The sequence below is a fragment of the Lagopus muta genome, chromosome 16 (assembly GCF_023343835.1).
Source record: "Lagopus muta isolate bLagMut1 chromosome 16, bLagMut1 primary, whole genome shotgun sequence".
NCBI lineage: Eukaryota > Metazoa > Chordata > Aves > Galliformes > Phasianidae > Lagopus > Lagopus muta.
The window spans coordinates 10,734,458-10,745,225 of NC_064448.1; the positions used below are offsets into that span (position 1 = coordinate 10,734,458).

Consider the following 10,768-nt stretch of genomic DNA (forward strand, 5'->3'; position numbering starts at 1 on the left):
GAGGCCTTTTCCAACCTTGATGATTCTATGATTATATTCCCCTCCCCTCCCTTCCCCTTCCCAGTTAGGAGTGTTTGTGAAGGGACATTTCAAAACACAGTGACCAAGTTGCCCACAGTTAACTGGAGGGGAAGGACCATGTAAACCATTCATTGTACATAGCCATTACGAAAACAGCAGTGCACAAGAGCACAGCACAAAGCCAGAAGGACGTCTTTGGTAGAGGTCATAGATTTCAATAAGTGACTGGAAAGTAAGTTACATCCATTTATTCTTACATAGAAAGGTTCTGGTGGTAGGATGTAGCCAGACAGAGTACAGTACAAGCAGGCCATTGGGACTGCTACCTTGATTACAGAGCACAAACATTCAGGGCACTTCACTCCTTATGAAATCCCTTGATTTGTTCCTTCTGTAAATCCTTCTAGTCACCATTCAGCTTTCCTGAGGTGTTTTGGCTCAGGGCAACCCTTGTTGAGATCCCAGGACCTCCTGGAGGCTGCCACAGGCAGTGCCTCGTGTGGCAGTGTTTATATGGAGATCCAGGATATAAAGCTGAGCGCTTGCATGAGAATTTTTTTAAACAGTTTTATCCCTCTGAGTTGTGAAATGAGCATCTTGGAAAGGTGAACTTTGTTTAAAATAAGAGCCATATGTTTAGGTTGTGCTTTTGGTGGGCATGATGAGATTGTTATATTGGGACTGGCCAAAGTAAAGATTTCTTAAAGGCTGTCTGTTCAGTTATTTGTCCTGAAGAACAGGTAAGAGCTAGGATGTGCTGTGGTGGGTTGTAAAAGGCCCAATTTTAGTGTCTTTTCTGTCTCTGATTTCAGACTGGGACCGCAGCATCAAAAGGTTTCAGTGAGTTATAGCTGAAGCAGATACACATTCACATCCTCGTGCACTGGGGCTCCAGTCTTTTATTCCCGTTGCCTGTGGATGTACGTGATCCTTAGGCTTATGTATCTCATCTGAGATAAAATAGAGTAACTTTCCCAATCTGCTTCCTCCGCAGAGGCCCTGCAGCACTCTGCCCAATGCTTCCCTTCCTTCCTTGGTAGTGCCTGCCTCGTTAGCAGCACAGAGGTGACAGAGATCTCCCCACCTCTGCCAAGAAAACGGAGTGAGTGGGCACGGGCGGAGGGCTGCAAAGAGACGCGATGCAAATTCTCATTTTGCAAAATGACTTTTAGCCAGAGCGCGGCTCTGAATGCGCTGTGACACCGCGCAGATGATTCTTGGCCCGTTAAGAAACAGTTTTCCCCTATATTTATTGCTCTCGAGTTGCGCCTGACAGTTTTACTGCATGCAGACTGGCACATTATGAAAAGAAAAGTAAATAGGTCTGTGGAATCATGGCCGCGGTATTCCTGTTTGAGGGGAAAACAACTCGCTGCTTTCATCACATGTTTGAAAAGAGAAGACAGTTCTCCCTCAGTGTTTTATAGCAGCTCCCCCTCCCACCTCCCCCTTCTACCTTAAACAGTCTGGATTTGTTTGGCTTGTATAATTAGGCAACAGCAGCTGATCGGATTTGAATCAGCGGCATTATATCACTGCAAAAACCGCCTCGATTGATGGACAAGAGAGGCAACAGCCTGTTTATTTGCAAGAGCTATAAAATGGCCCGCCTGTGCCATGCTTGCAGAGAAGTACATTAGCTTCAGCTTTTTTTTATAATTCTTTGAGAGTATATATACGGCTAAGGCACTTGAACTCTATTATGATGTCAAGCTTCTGCTATTTTCTATTATCCTTGAGACAAAAGCAAAAGAAATGCTGGGTACGGGCTCATGAAAGAGAAGACATTCTTTGAAAATAATTGTGCCCGTAGCCCTTAGTGCACCGTTGGACCTATACAAATTAAAAGGACCATGATCAAAGTCAGAGCAGTATTTATTTAGGCTAAGATGCCTCTTTGCAAAGTAATTGCAACGGTGGTGCACACCAGCAATGCTGAAAATGTTTTAACCTCTTATTTCCTTCTTGGAAACCCTACTAGAAGAGATGCAGCTATCTTCTTTCATCAGCTCAGATTTGGATTTAATGACTTGCCCTCTCCCTCCCAGCCTTTTCAGGTCAGTTAAGAGCAGAAGTAGCTTTCTGTCCATATATTCCTCCCTAATTTTACCCTCAATTGCTTGCTGTTATCTCCAGCTGTGACCATTTCCTGTCTCGTGTTCCTCGATGTGCATAGGAGCACAGCAGCTCCGCAAGGGTGGCTGCACACAAGGATACTGCAAACCCAAAGGGGAAAAATCCTGCAAAGACAGGAGTTTTTCCACTGCTTTTCTTGAGACATAGAGGCTTAACAAGTTGGGTATAGAGCTGCGTCTACTTGTTCTGTTGTATCCCTCTAGCAAAGCAGTGGGATTGTCTACAGTACCTCCTATAGGAGTAGAGCTGCATTACTTGCAAGGCAAGCTGCATATCTGATGTGTGAGGCTAGCTCGGGTGGCTCAGCTGGGGTGGATTTCCTGGTGCATGAGGGATGCTTGTGAAGCCAGCAGCATGATGCATTTCCTAAGTCTTCAATCACTGGGTGTGGGGAAAAGGGAGTACACAGTCATCGGAGCTTGTTTGCTTAGCTTAAGAAATTGGCTTGAAATTGGACAGAAATTGAATCATAGAACCGTAGAATGGTTTGGGTTGGAAGGGACCTTTAGGATCATCTAATTCCAACTCTCTTGCAATAGGCAGGGACGCCTCCCACTAGATGGGATTGCTCACAGCCCCGTCCAGCCTGGCCTTGAATGCTGCAAGGGAGGAGGCATCCGCAACCTCACCGGTTGAGCTTTTGTCCCCTTTGCTTTCATCGTGTTTCTGTCTGTAATACAGCTCTAGTATTCTGCAGAGCTGAAATGAGCAGAAGGAATGAAATGTGCCTATAGCCCAGAGTCCCCTGCTGTCCTCTTATCCATCTTTCCTTGCTGCCCAGATCACCAGCAATTGGTGTTTGAAGAGTCCCTGCTCGTGCCTCCAATGCAGCCAGCACTGGGATGGCTGTACCTGACCTGCTTTGGGCTCTCGGTCCCATTTTCATGGATATCAGATTTACTGGGACATTACAGTAAGTATTTTCTCTGTCTGAGAGAGGGGAAAGCAAGCCAAACAGCAGCACTCAGCTAAACAGGCTCTTTCCACTTGGCAGTATAAAAGGTAACTTGCCACGCTTGTAAATACGGTGAGAAAATGGTGTCATCAGTCTGTAATGAGGTATTCCAGCCTCAGATTGCCATCTGTCAATGATATTTTAGCTGATTTTCTTTCAGGAAGGAAAGTGAGCTTATTTCCTTTAATCTCCTGAGAAATTACTTCAGTTATTTACAGCATTGGATTTCCTTAAAAAAAAGATTGTGCTGCAGCTGAGGGGATTATTTGAGCAAATAGAGGGTTTCTGCCTTTGTTTCATGGCACTAGCTCATTTAAAGAGCAAACCTCAGCGAGTGCCTTGCGGAGGCTGCTACAAGTTTCTTTACTTACCATTCCTGATTTCTCTGCCAAAAAAACTCCACCTGACACAGTATTATCGGCTGCACACCTTTTAGAAGTAATGAAACTTGGTCTACCTGGACTGACTTTAAAAGAGTCAGTTTTTACAGTCGTGTTTTCATGCTTCTGTTCGCATTCTGTTTTGAGCCTCAGCTCATTGGAAATGCTGTACTGTTCAGATGGCATGAAGCCAGAAACTTCTGGAAAAAAAGCAGGGTTTTCCAGTGCAACCCCAGTGAACTGCTGCAATGCCTCCAACACCCGAGCGGGCGGCAGCAGCCCAGCTCTGAGCTTTGGTGCAGCAGCAGGATGAGGTGCGGTGGCTGAGATCCTTTTGCTGTCTCTGGCTCCTTCCTGATAAATACACTCCTCACTCCTGCTGTGCAACTGCGCTGGGGTAGGATCAGGGATATTCAGACTTTTAATTGCACTCGAGGGACTCCGGTGAGATCAAATCCCGGATCTGGAAGGGAGGTGGGAAGCACCTGAAGGCAGTCGCGTGCAGCTAATGATGTGCAGGTTCAAAACTGGGAAACACGTCCCCATAGAACTGTTCTTCCCTAAACACTGCACTGCTGCTTATTAACGTAGCTGTTGCCCAAAAAAGCCTAAAGAATCAGCTCCAGACCCAGCATTCATTTCACTGCCATCTAATGATTTTCCCCCATCCTTCCACATTAGTTTTCTTTTAATAGGAGACATCATGTTTCATATGACTTTCAGCTATCTCCAGTTGGAGCTCTGATGGCTGCTTGGTGCAGTCGGTAAACGTGGCTCTGCAGCTACTGCTCAGGAGCAGATTCTGACCCTGAGTGCTCCGGCATTTCCTCCCTTCACCAATAAATCCACACAGAGCCATGCAAGAAGCGTGGGGCCGCGCTGGGAGTTAAGGCAGGATGCAGGGAGGGGAGCTGACCCTTGCTGCACAGCTTTGGCATTAAATGCTCCATTACAACAAAGCATTGCCAGCTTCTAAAGCATTGCTTTAATATGGTTCACTACTGATATTTGTTTGGCCTTTTTCCCATATTTTTAAATATTAGGAGGAAGTTTTTCACTCAGAGTGTGGTGATGCACTGGAACAGGTTGCCCAGAGTGGTTGTGGATGCCCCATCCCTGGAGGCATTCAAGGCCAGGCTGGATGTGGCTCTGGGCAGCCTGGTCTGCTGGTTGGTGGCCCTGGACATAGCAGGGGGTTGAAACTGGATGATCATTGTGGTCCTTTTCAACCCAGGCCATTCTATGATTCTACAGTGATTCTATGATTCCATAGGCTCTCTTCGCAGAATCACGCTGGCTGAGAAACTCTTGTTTTTCCCCCCACCCCAAAAGTAAGTTTCTACTTCATGATTAAGGACAGAAGCTTGAAGATGTGATTAAATGCATTTGAAAGCTTTCGAAGAAAAGCAGAAGGTAAATAACTCATCATGTATTATCTTCCAGAAAGACAGCACCTCCTGTTGTGAGGGCTGACGCGTCACCTGAGTGCTGCTGGTTGGCAGCACTGTTGTTATATTTCATGACAAAGTTTGATTATTTTGTTGTTGCTATCATTCACATTGCTAACTGAGTTCATGTAGTGCATGTTCGTACTGCAGGAACTGATTTCTCCGTCTGGATTTCTATACAGATAGGTTGTTAGTGCAAAGAGGAGGAAGAAGCAGAGGTGTGGTTGAGTTTGGATGTGGTATCTCTGCAGAGGCATGAGAATCGTAGGGAAGCATCTTCCTAAGCATCTTCCTCCTCCCCACATTGGGCTGATCTCTTTCAGAGCAGCTCAGAAGCTGCTGGCCCTCTGCTTACCAACCCAAGAGCTGCTGTGCTCCAGAGGCTGCTGAGCTCTGGAAGAAAGAGGGAGAGCTCCTTGCTCCTTGCTTCCAGCATGGGGCTCTGCACTGTGGTTTGCCAGGATAACCACTCACGAGCAGGTTTTGTGCTGAACACAGTGCTTCCATCCTCCCATAAACAGCCACTGGCCACCAGGACTTCAGAGCAGCTCCAGGAAACCTCCCATTTCCCATTAAAAAACCCGAATGAACAATAATGTTGTATCACAGATAAATGTATTTACTGAGATACCACAGAGTGGAACATTTTATCATAAAGTACCTTGCAGAAAATTGCAGCCTGGAGAGCAGTACTTTTTCTGCAGGTTCTCTTCCTTGTTGAAAATACAGGATTTCATGCAAGCAGGAGTCTCTTGCTTGGTACAGAACTTACTGAGGTTTGTATTTCAGTAAAGCCTCCGTTTTGCAGCACTGAGCAAAATCTGTTCAGGAAGCACATGGAGAAGTACAGAAGTAGTAAAAAGAAATCTTCTGCACTCCAGATGTGCTAAATAGTTGCTGCTCCTTCGCTGAGAAGGTCTGTGCATATCCACAGGGAGGATGCAGTGGTGATGCAGAGGTGGAACTGCTGCGGTGCTGGCACTGCTGAGCTGCTGCTCACTGCAAGGGTTCAGCCCTGCCCATCACAGCAGCCCCAGTGCTGGGTGGGACCAGGCTGGGGAATTCCCTTACAGTGTGACTCGTCAAACTGCCCCCAGTTTTGTAATTAATTTTCTTTGCTAATCCTAATGGCTCACAGTCCAGCGTGCTTCAGGACTGCCTTCTCAAGCCCAGACTTCAGTGCGTGCCTGGTGTCCTGCTCTCCTGGAGTGCTGGTGCCTCAGGATGTGACCCATCAGCTCTCCATTGAGCCAGGCCCTGGGCAGCACTGCTGCTGCTAAAGGCTCTGCTGGGAGTTTCTTAGAATGTGTGTAGTGAGAGCGCTGCAAATATCATTTACAGTCTTCAGAGCCTCCTAAGGATCTCATCGCAAAATGAAGAAGGGAAGACCTATTTTTAACATCTTGGAGGATGAATAGAAAGCAGTAACTGTTTTTCTTGCTTAACTTACACTTTTGTTCCCCTCTATCTAAAGATAGTCTTGGTGCTTCTTTATTTCAGGCTGTAAAATTCCTGGAGGTTGACTAGCTGGAAAATCAGGGGTAACATTGAGTTTAAGCTTTCAGACTGAAAACTCTTTGAATGAAATTCTTCCTACACTGTTTACTCACTTTGCATTGATACTTTCTTTGTTTTGGTAGAGCTCCACAGATTTGATCTGTTCTGCAGTTACGCTTATGGGGCAAAAAGACTTATTTTAGCCAATGTATTTCCCCAAATACATAGAATTAAGTTTGCATGAGATGCATTTTGATTTTTATCCCAATGATAAATCTTTATACAAATCTCTTGATAACAAAAATTCTGTATTTTCCATTCCGAAAAATGAAATGGGGACTGGCAAACATTAGAACAAGGAGAGCACCTTGCCCTATGGAAGCACAGCCTCTGCTCTTTTGAAATGTTATCAAGTTACAGAAACCATGGTGGAATGAAAACATCTTTGAGCTGTCAAGGTCCCCATGAAATCCTCCATCAAATAGCAACATCCCTTCCAGAAACTGAAGGTACGAGAAGGAAATCAGGAAAAGGCTCACATGGCACAGAGACCTTATAGCCCTTCCAGTACCTGTAGGAGCCCACAGAAAAGCTGGGGAGGGACTTTTTATCAGGGCAGGTAGCAACAGGACGAGGGGAAATGGCCTTAAACTAGAAGAGGGTGGATTTAGACAGGAAGAAATTCCTTACTGTGAGGGAGGTGAGATACTGGAACAGGCTGCCCAGAGAGGTTGTGGATGCCCCCCCTCTGGAAGCACTCAAGTCCAGGCTGGATGGGGCTGTGAGCAACCTGTTCTAGAGGGAGGTGTCCCTGCCTACAGCAGGGGGTTGGAACGAGGTGATCATAAAGGTCCTTCCAACCCAAACCATTCTGTGATTCTATGACAGAAAAACAGGCCAGATCTCCCTTCTCATTCCACATTATTTCAGCATCATTTAACTACAAAACTGGCTCTGGGATAACCATATAAGGTGTTTGTTCCACATGCAGCATCACCTGTGATGGAAGCCAAGGAAACCTAGAGCAGGCCTCAGGCCTCAGCAAGGCTCAAAGCAGGGCCAGCCGGAGAACCGGCAGTGAGTGCACCCAGAATGGTCTCCACGCAGCTGCAGGGTTGCCGGGTGGCGGCGCGGTGACATTGTGATGGCATGGTGATGCAACAAAGGGTGAGCGTGACAGAAAGCTGCAGGCTGGGACTGCGGTCAGGGTGGCCTCAGTTCGCTGCTGCTGGAGCGAGAGGTGGCAGCGGAAGGTCGCAGTTCTCGGAGAGTTCCTGCAAGGAGCCATGGAGCGCTGTGGCAATGCTGGGTTCCGAAACCCGGATGATGAGCACAGATTTCTGAGCACAGAGGGGAAGAGCGGAAAGGTGAGCACTGGGTCCTTGGAGAGGATGAGTGCAGAGCCTGGGCTGTGTGGGACTGCTCTGGGGCCGGAGATGCTCTCTGGAGGCTGAGGGGCATCTTCTCATGCTGGCGCTGGAGAAGGCTTGCAGGGAATCGCGCCTCCCTGCACATCCCAGAGTCGGGCTAAGAAGTGGGAAGGGAGCTGCCAAAGGGAATGGAGGTGGGGCTGGAGAGGGGACCGGAGTGCCTGAGTGTGCAAGCGTGTCTTTGTCTTTGTCTTTGTAGCTCCGACCCGGAGGACGGAAAGTTGGGGCAGGAGGTAGCGGGCTGCTGGATCTGCCACTCGGCGTCAAAATCCCTGTGCAGCCTGGCACCAAGCCTGTCTTCTGCAGGACAAAGCTGGGGGAAAAGGTGAGAGGAGGAGGAAAGGGTCAAAAGGGCCTCTTGTTTCCTGGGGTAGCCGTCATGCCAAGGAGGCCTTGTGGGACCTGCTGGAACTGCGGCCCTGTGCTCCAACCGCGCGGGGGAATGAAGGCACACTCCTGGCTCCACAGCAGGGAGACAGCCGAGGGCTTGCCAATAGCAGTGCCCAGTGGTCAGGAGAGATTCAGAAAGCTGGGCTCTCCACACAGAGGAGCTTGCCAGCACTAATTCTATTACCTTATCTGGCATCAGGCAAGCAGGTGGGTGGGATCGTGAACAAAGCTGCTGCTGGGTACCAGGGCCAGGCACCCACCTGTCACAGCCAGAAATGTGGAGACCAGGTCATTCCTGGAGGAGGGTGCAGCCTTCTCCTGCTCACCCTCTTGGAGGACTTAGAAAAACCCAGACGTGTCTGTTTGGGAAATGCACACAGCATGCTCCTCCTCCAGCTGGGCATGCAAGAGGCCAGCCTTGTCTGCGAGCAGCTGTGAAGCCTCTTTGTCTCTTTGCTGCTCTCTCCTTCCCCATTCACACTCTGTAACGCATCTCTTCCAGCTTCACCAGCCTTCTCCATATTTTGATCTGGGAGATCCTTACTGTCGCCATCTAGGCACAGAATACAACAGCCTGCATGACCCATGTCTGCAGGAGTACCACAACCGCAAAGACAACCTGCAGAACCTGAAGAAGAGGGGCCTCGTCACCAAGGATGGCAACGTAGGTTTGGAAGTTGGGTTCACCAACACAGGTCTCCTGAGGAGGGGTTTCCAGGCAGCAGGCAGGGGCCTGGCACCCCAGTGTGGAGTCCCGTTGGCCCTGGGAAGGAGGGAGGAGGCAGCGTCCCCACGGCTGGGGAGGGGAGGGTGGAGAGGAGCAGCTGCCCCGCTGCTGGGGCCTGCACATTGCTGGACGGCTGTGTGGGAAGCTACCTCAAGAGTTGTTGGGAGTCATCTGCCCGTGTCTCTCCGCAGGTTGTGTGCACTCTGAAAGAGTTCAATGAGTACAGGCAGTACCTGACCAGGCTGAAGCTGGAGCAGGAGAAAATCAAGAGGCAAAAAGAGGTAGGCCAAACCTGGTGTTGGCGGGCACGTGTCAGTGGCATGGCACCGAGGGCACGGGCTTGACTTGATGGGTCTGAGGGAGATGGGGAATGCAGAAAAGGTGAGGGCCGGGCTGGTGGTGCAGGCATGGAGGCATGGAAAGGACAACTCAGCTCAGAGCTGAGCTAGCACAGCGTGCTGACGTGCAGGTGACCTGGAAAGCTGCTTGCTTGCAAACAGAGCACTGAGGCAGCTCTTCTCTTCTGCCCTCACTGCATGGCTGAAGCAGAGTGCTGGCCCTCGTTGGCGTAAAGCATCAGCCTGCAGCGTGGCAAGCACTTTCCGAGACAAGACCGAGCCTATACCCGCTGTTCCCTTCCAGGAAATGTTTCTTCAGGAGATCTCCAAATTGAAGAAATGTGCCCACAGACCAATGGCAAGCACTGACAAGCTCCGGCCTCGTCCTGTGAAATACATTGTGGGCAAGAAAGCCAGCCCCATGAAGCGTCACAAACCAGCTGGCCCTGCTCCTACATGCCCTAATCTCCAGGCTGGCCAACGCAGAAGAAGGAATGTGGCGTTGATGCAGCACAAACTTCAGGGAGACTCACCAAGCACAGGACGTGCAATGAAGCTCCCTGAGAAGTTGCCCAAACCTGAGTTGGGCAGGGAAGACTCCAAAGTCCCCAGAAACATCCATACTGCTGCTGCCTCAAAAACAAAAACACAGTTCCCTGGATATTATGAATTCAGAGCAATGTCTGAAAAAGAAGCAGAGAGACTTGAAGAGGAGACTGAGACTTTGTTGAGAGAAGTAAAAAGGAAGCTGAAGGCACTGGATCATCCTGTCCGCTCCTCAAGGAGGGCTCCCCAAAAGAGCAGTCAGAAAGTGCTTAGGAGTGCCAAAAGAGCAGAGCCTTCAAAGACGCCCCGTTTCAGTCAGGAGCAGGAAATGGCACGGCTGGCTTGGGATGCTGCAGAACAAATACTGAAGGAAGTTTGTAAGTAGCATTCATTCGAATCCAGCACAGCCAGTACGCCTGAGCCAAGGCCAGCAGCCAGGCTGTGGGAGCAGTCCGTCATGGGAATAACTTCCAAAGCAGGAAAACCGGAGCAAGGGAGGCCTCTGACAAAGCATCCTCGCAGGCTTCCCTTCAGGCTTCAAGTCATACTAGAAGACCTTCAGATGTCCCTGCATTGCACCTCTTCCACACCCACATGGGAAACCCAGACGGAGCAGAAGCTGGGGAGCACCGCTGGCATCTTCCCCTCCGAGGGGTGCGTGTCAAGGCCATGCTGTCCAGACCCAAAGAGCTCAGAGCACCTTCTCGAAGCCCACAATAAAAATTTAACATCCATAGTGCTTCCTTGTGCCAATATTTATTCAATCCAGGCCATGCTGTGCTTGTGGATTTTCCCTGTGTTCTGCTCTCTCATGTGCCTGCCTCCTCCAGCCTCCATCAGGCCGAGACCCAATGTAACAGACCATTGGAACTAGCGAGGGGAGAAGTGGCTGCAGAGAAG

The 10,768-nt window shown here is 49.2% G+C and overlaps 1 protein-coding gene across 1 annotated transcript; it reads left to right on the plus strand.

Moving 5' to 3' along the window:
- The first annotated feature begins 7,723 nt into the window (after positions 1 to 7,723).
- Positions 7,724 to 10,313, plus strand: FSIP2 (fibrous sheath interacting protein 2). The gene is made up of 5 exons (XM_048963588.1): positions 7,724 to 7,804; positions 8,067 to 8,192; positions 8,760 to 8,921; positions 9,176 to 9,265; positions 9,627 to 10,313. The coding sequence occupies exons 1-5, from the start codon at positions 7,724 to 7,726 to the stop codon at positions 10,251 to 10,253; spliced, it is 1,086 nt and encodes a 361-aa protein (XP_048819545.1). The 3' UTR covers positions 10,254 to 10,313.
- Positions 10,314 to 10,768: the final 455 nt, after the last annotated feature.

What these genes read in the sequence shown, in the direction of transcription:
- FSIP2 (XM_048963588.1), top strand. Translation starts at nt 7,724, where the DNA reads ATGGAGCGCTGTGGCAATGCTGGGTTCCGAAACCCGGATGATGAGCAC. An exon ending in GGACAAAGCTGGGGGAAAAG is followed by an intron (nt 8,193 to 8,759) that starts GTGAGAGGAGGA and finishes CATCTCTTCCAG; the next exon opens with CTTCACCAGCCTTCTCCATA. An exon ending in AAATCAAGAGGCAAAAAGAG is followed by an intron (nt 9,266 to 9,626) that starts GTAGGCCAAACC and finishes GTTCCCTTCCAG; the next exon opens with GAAATGTTTCTTCAGGAGAT.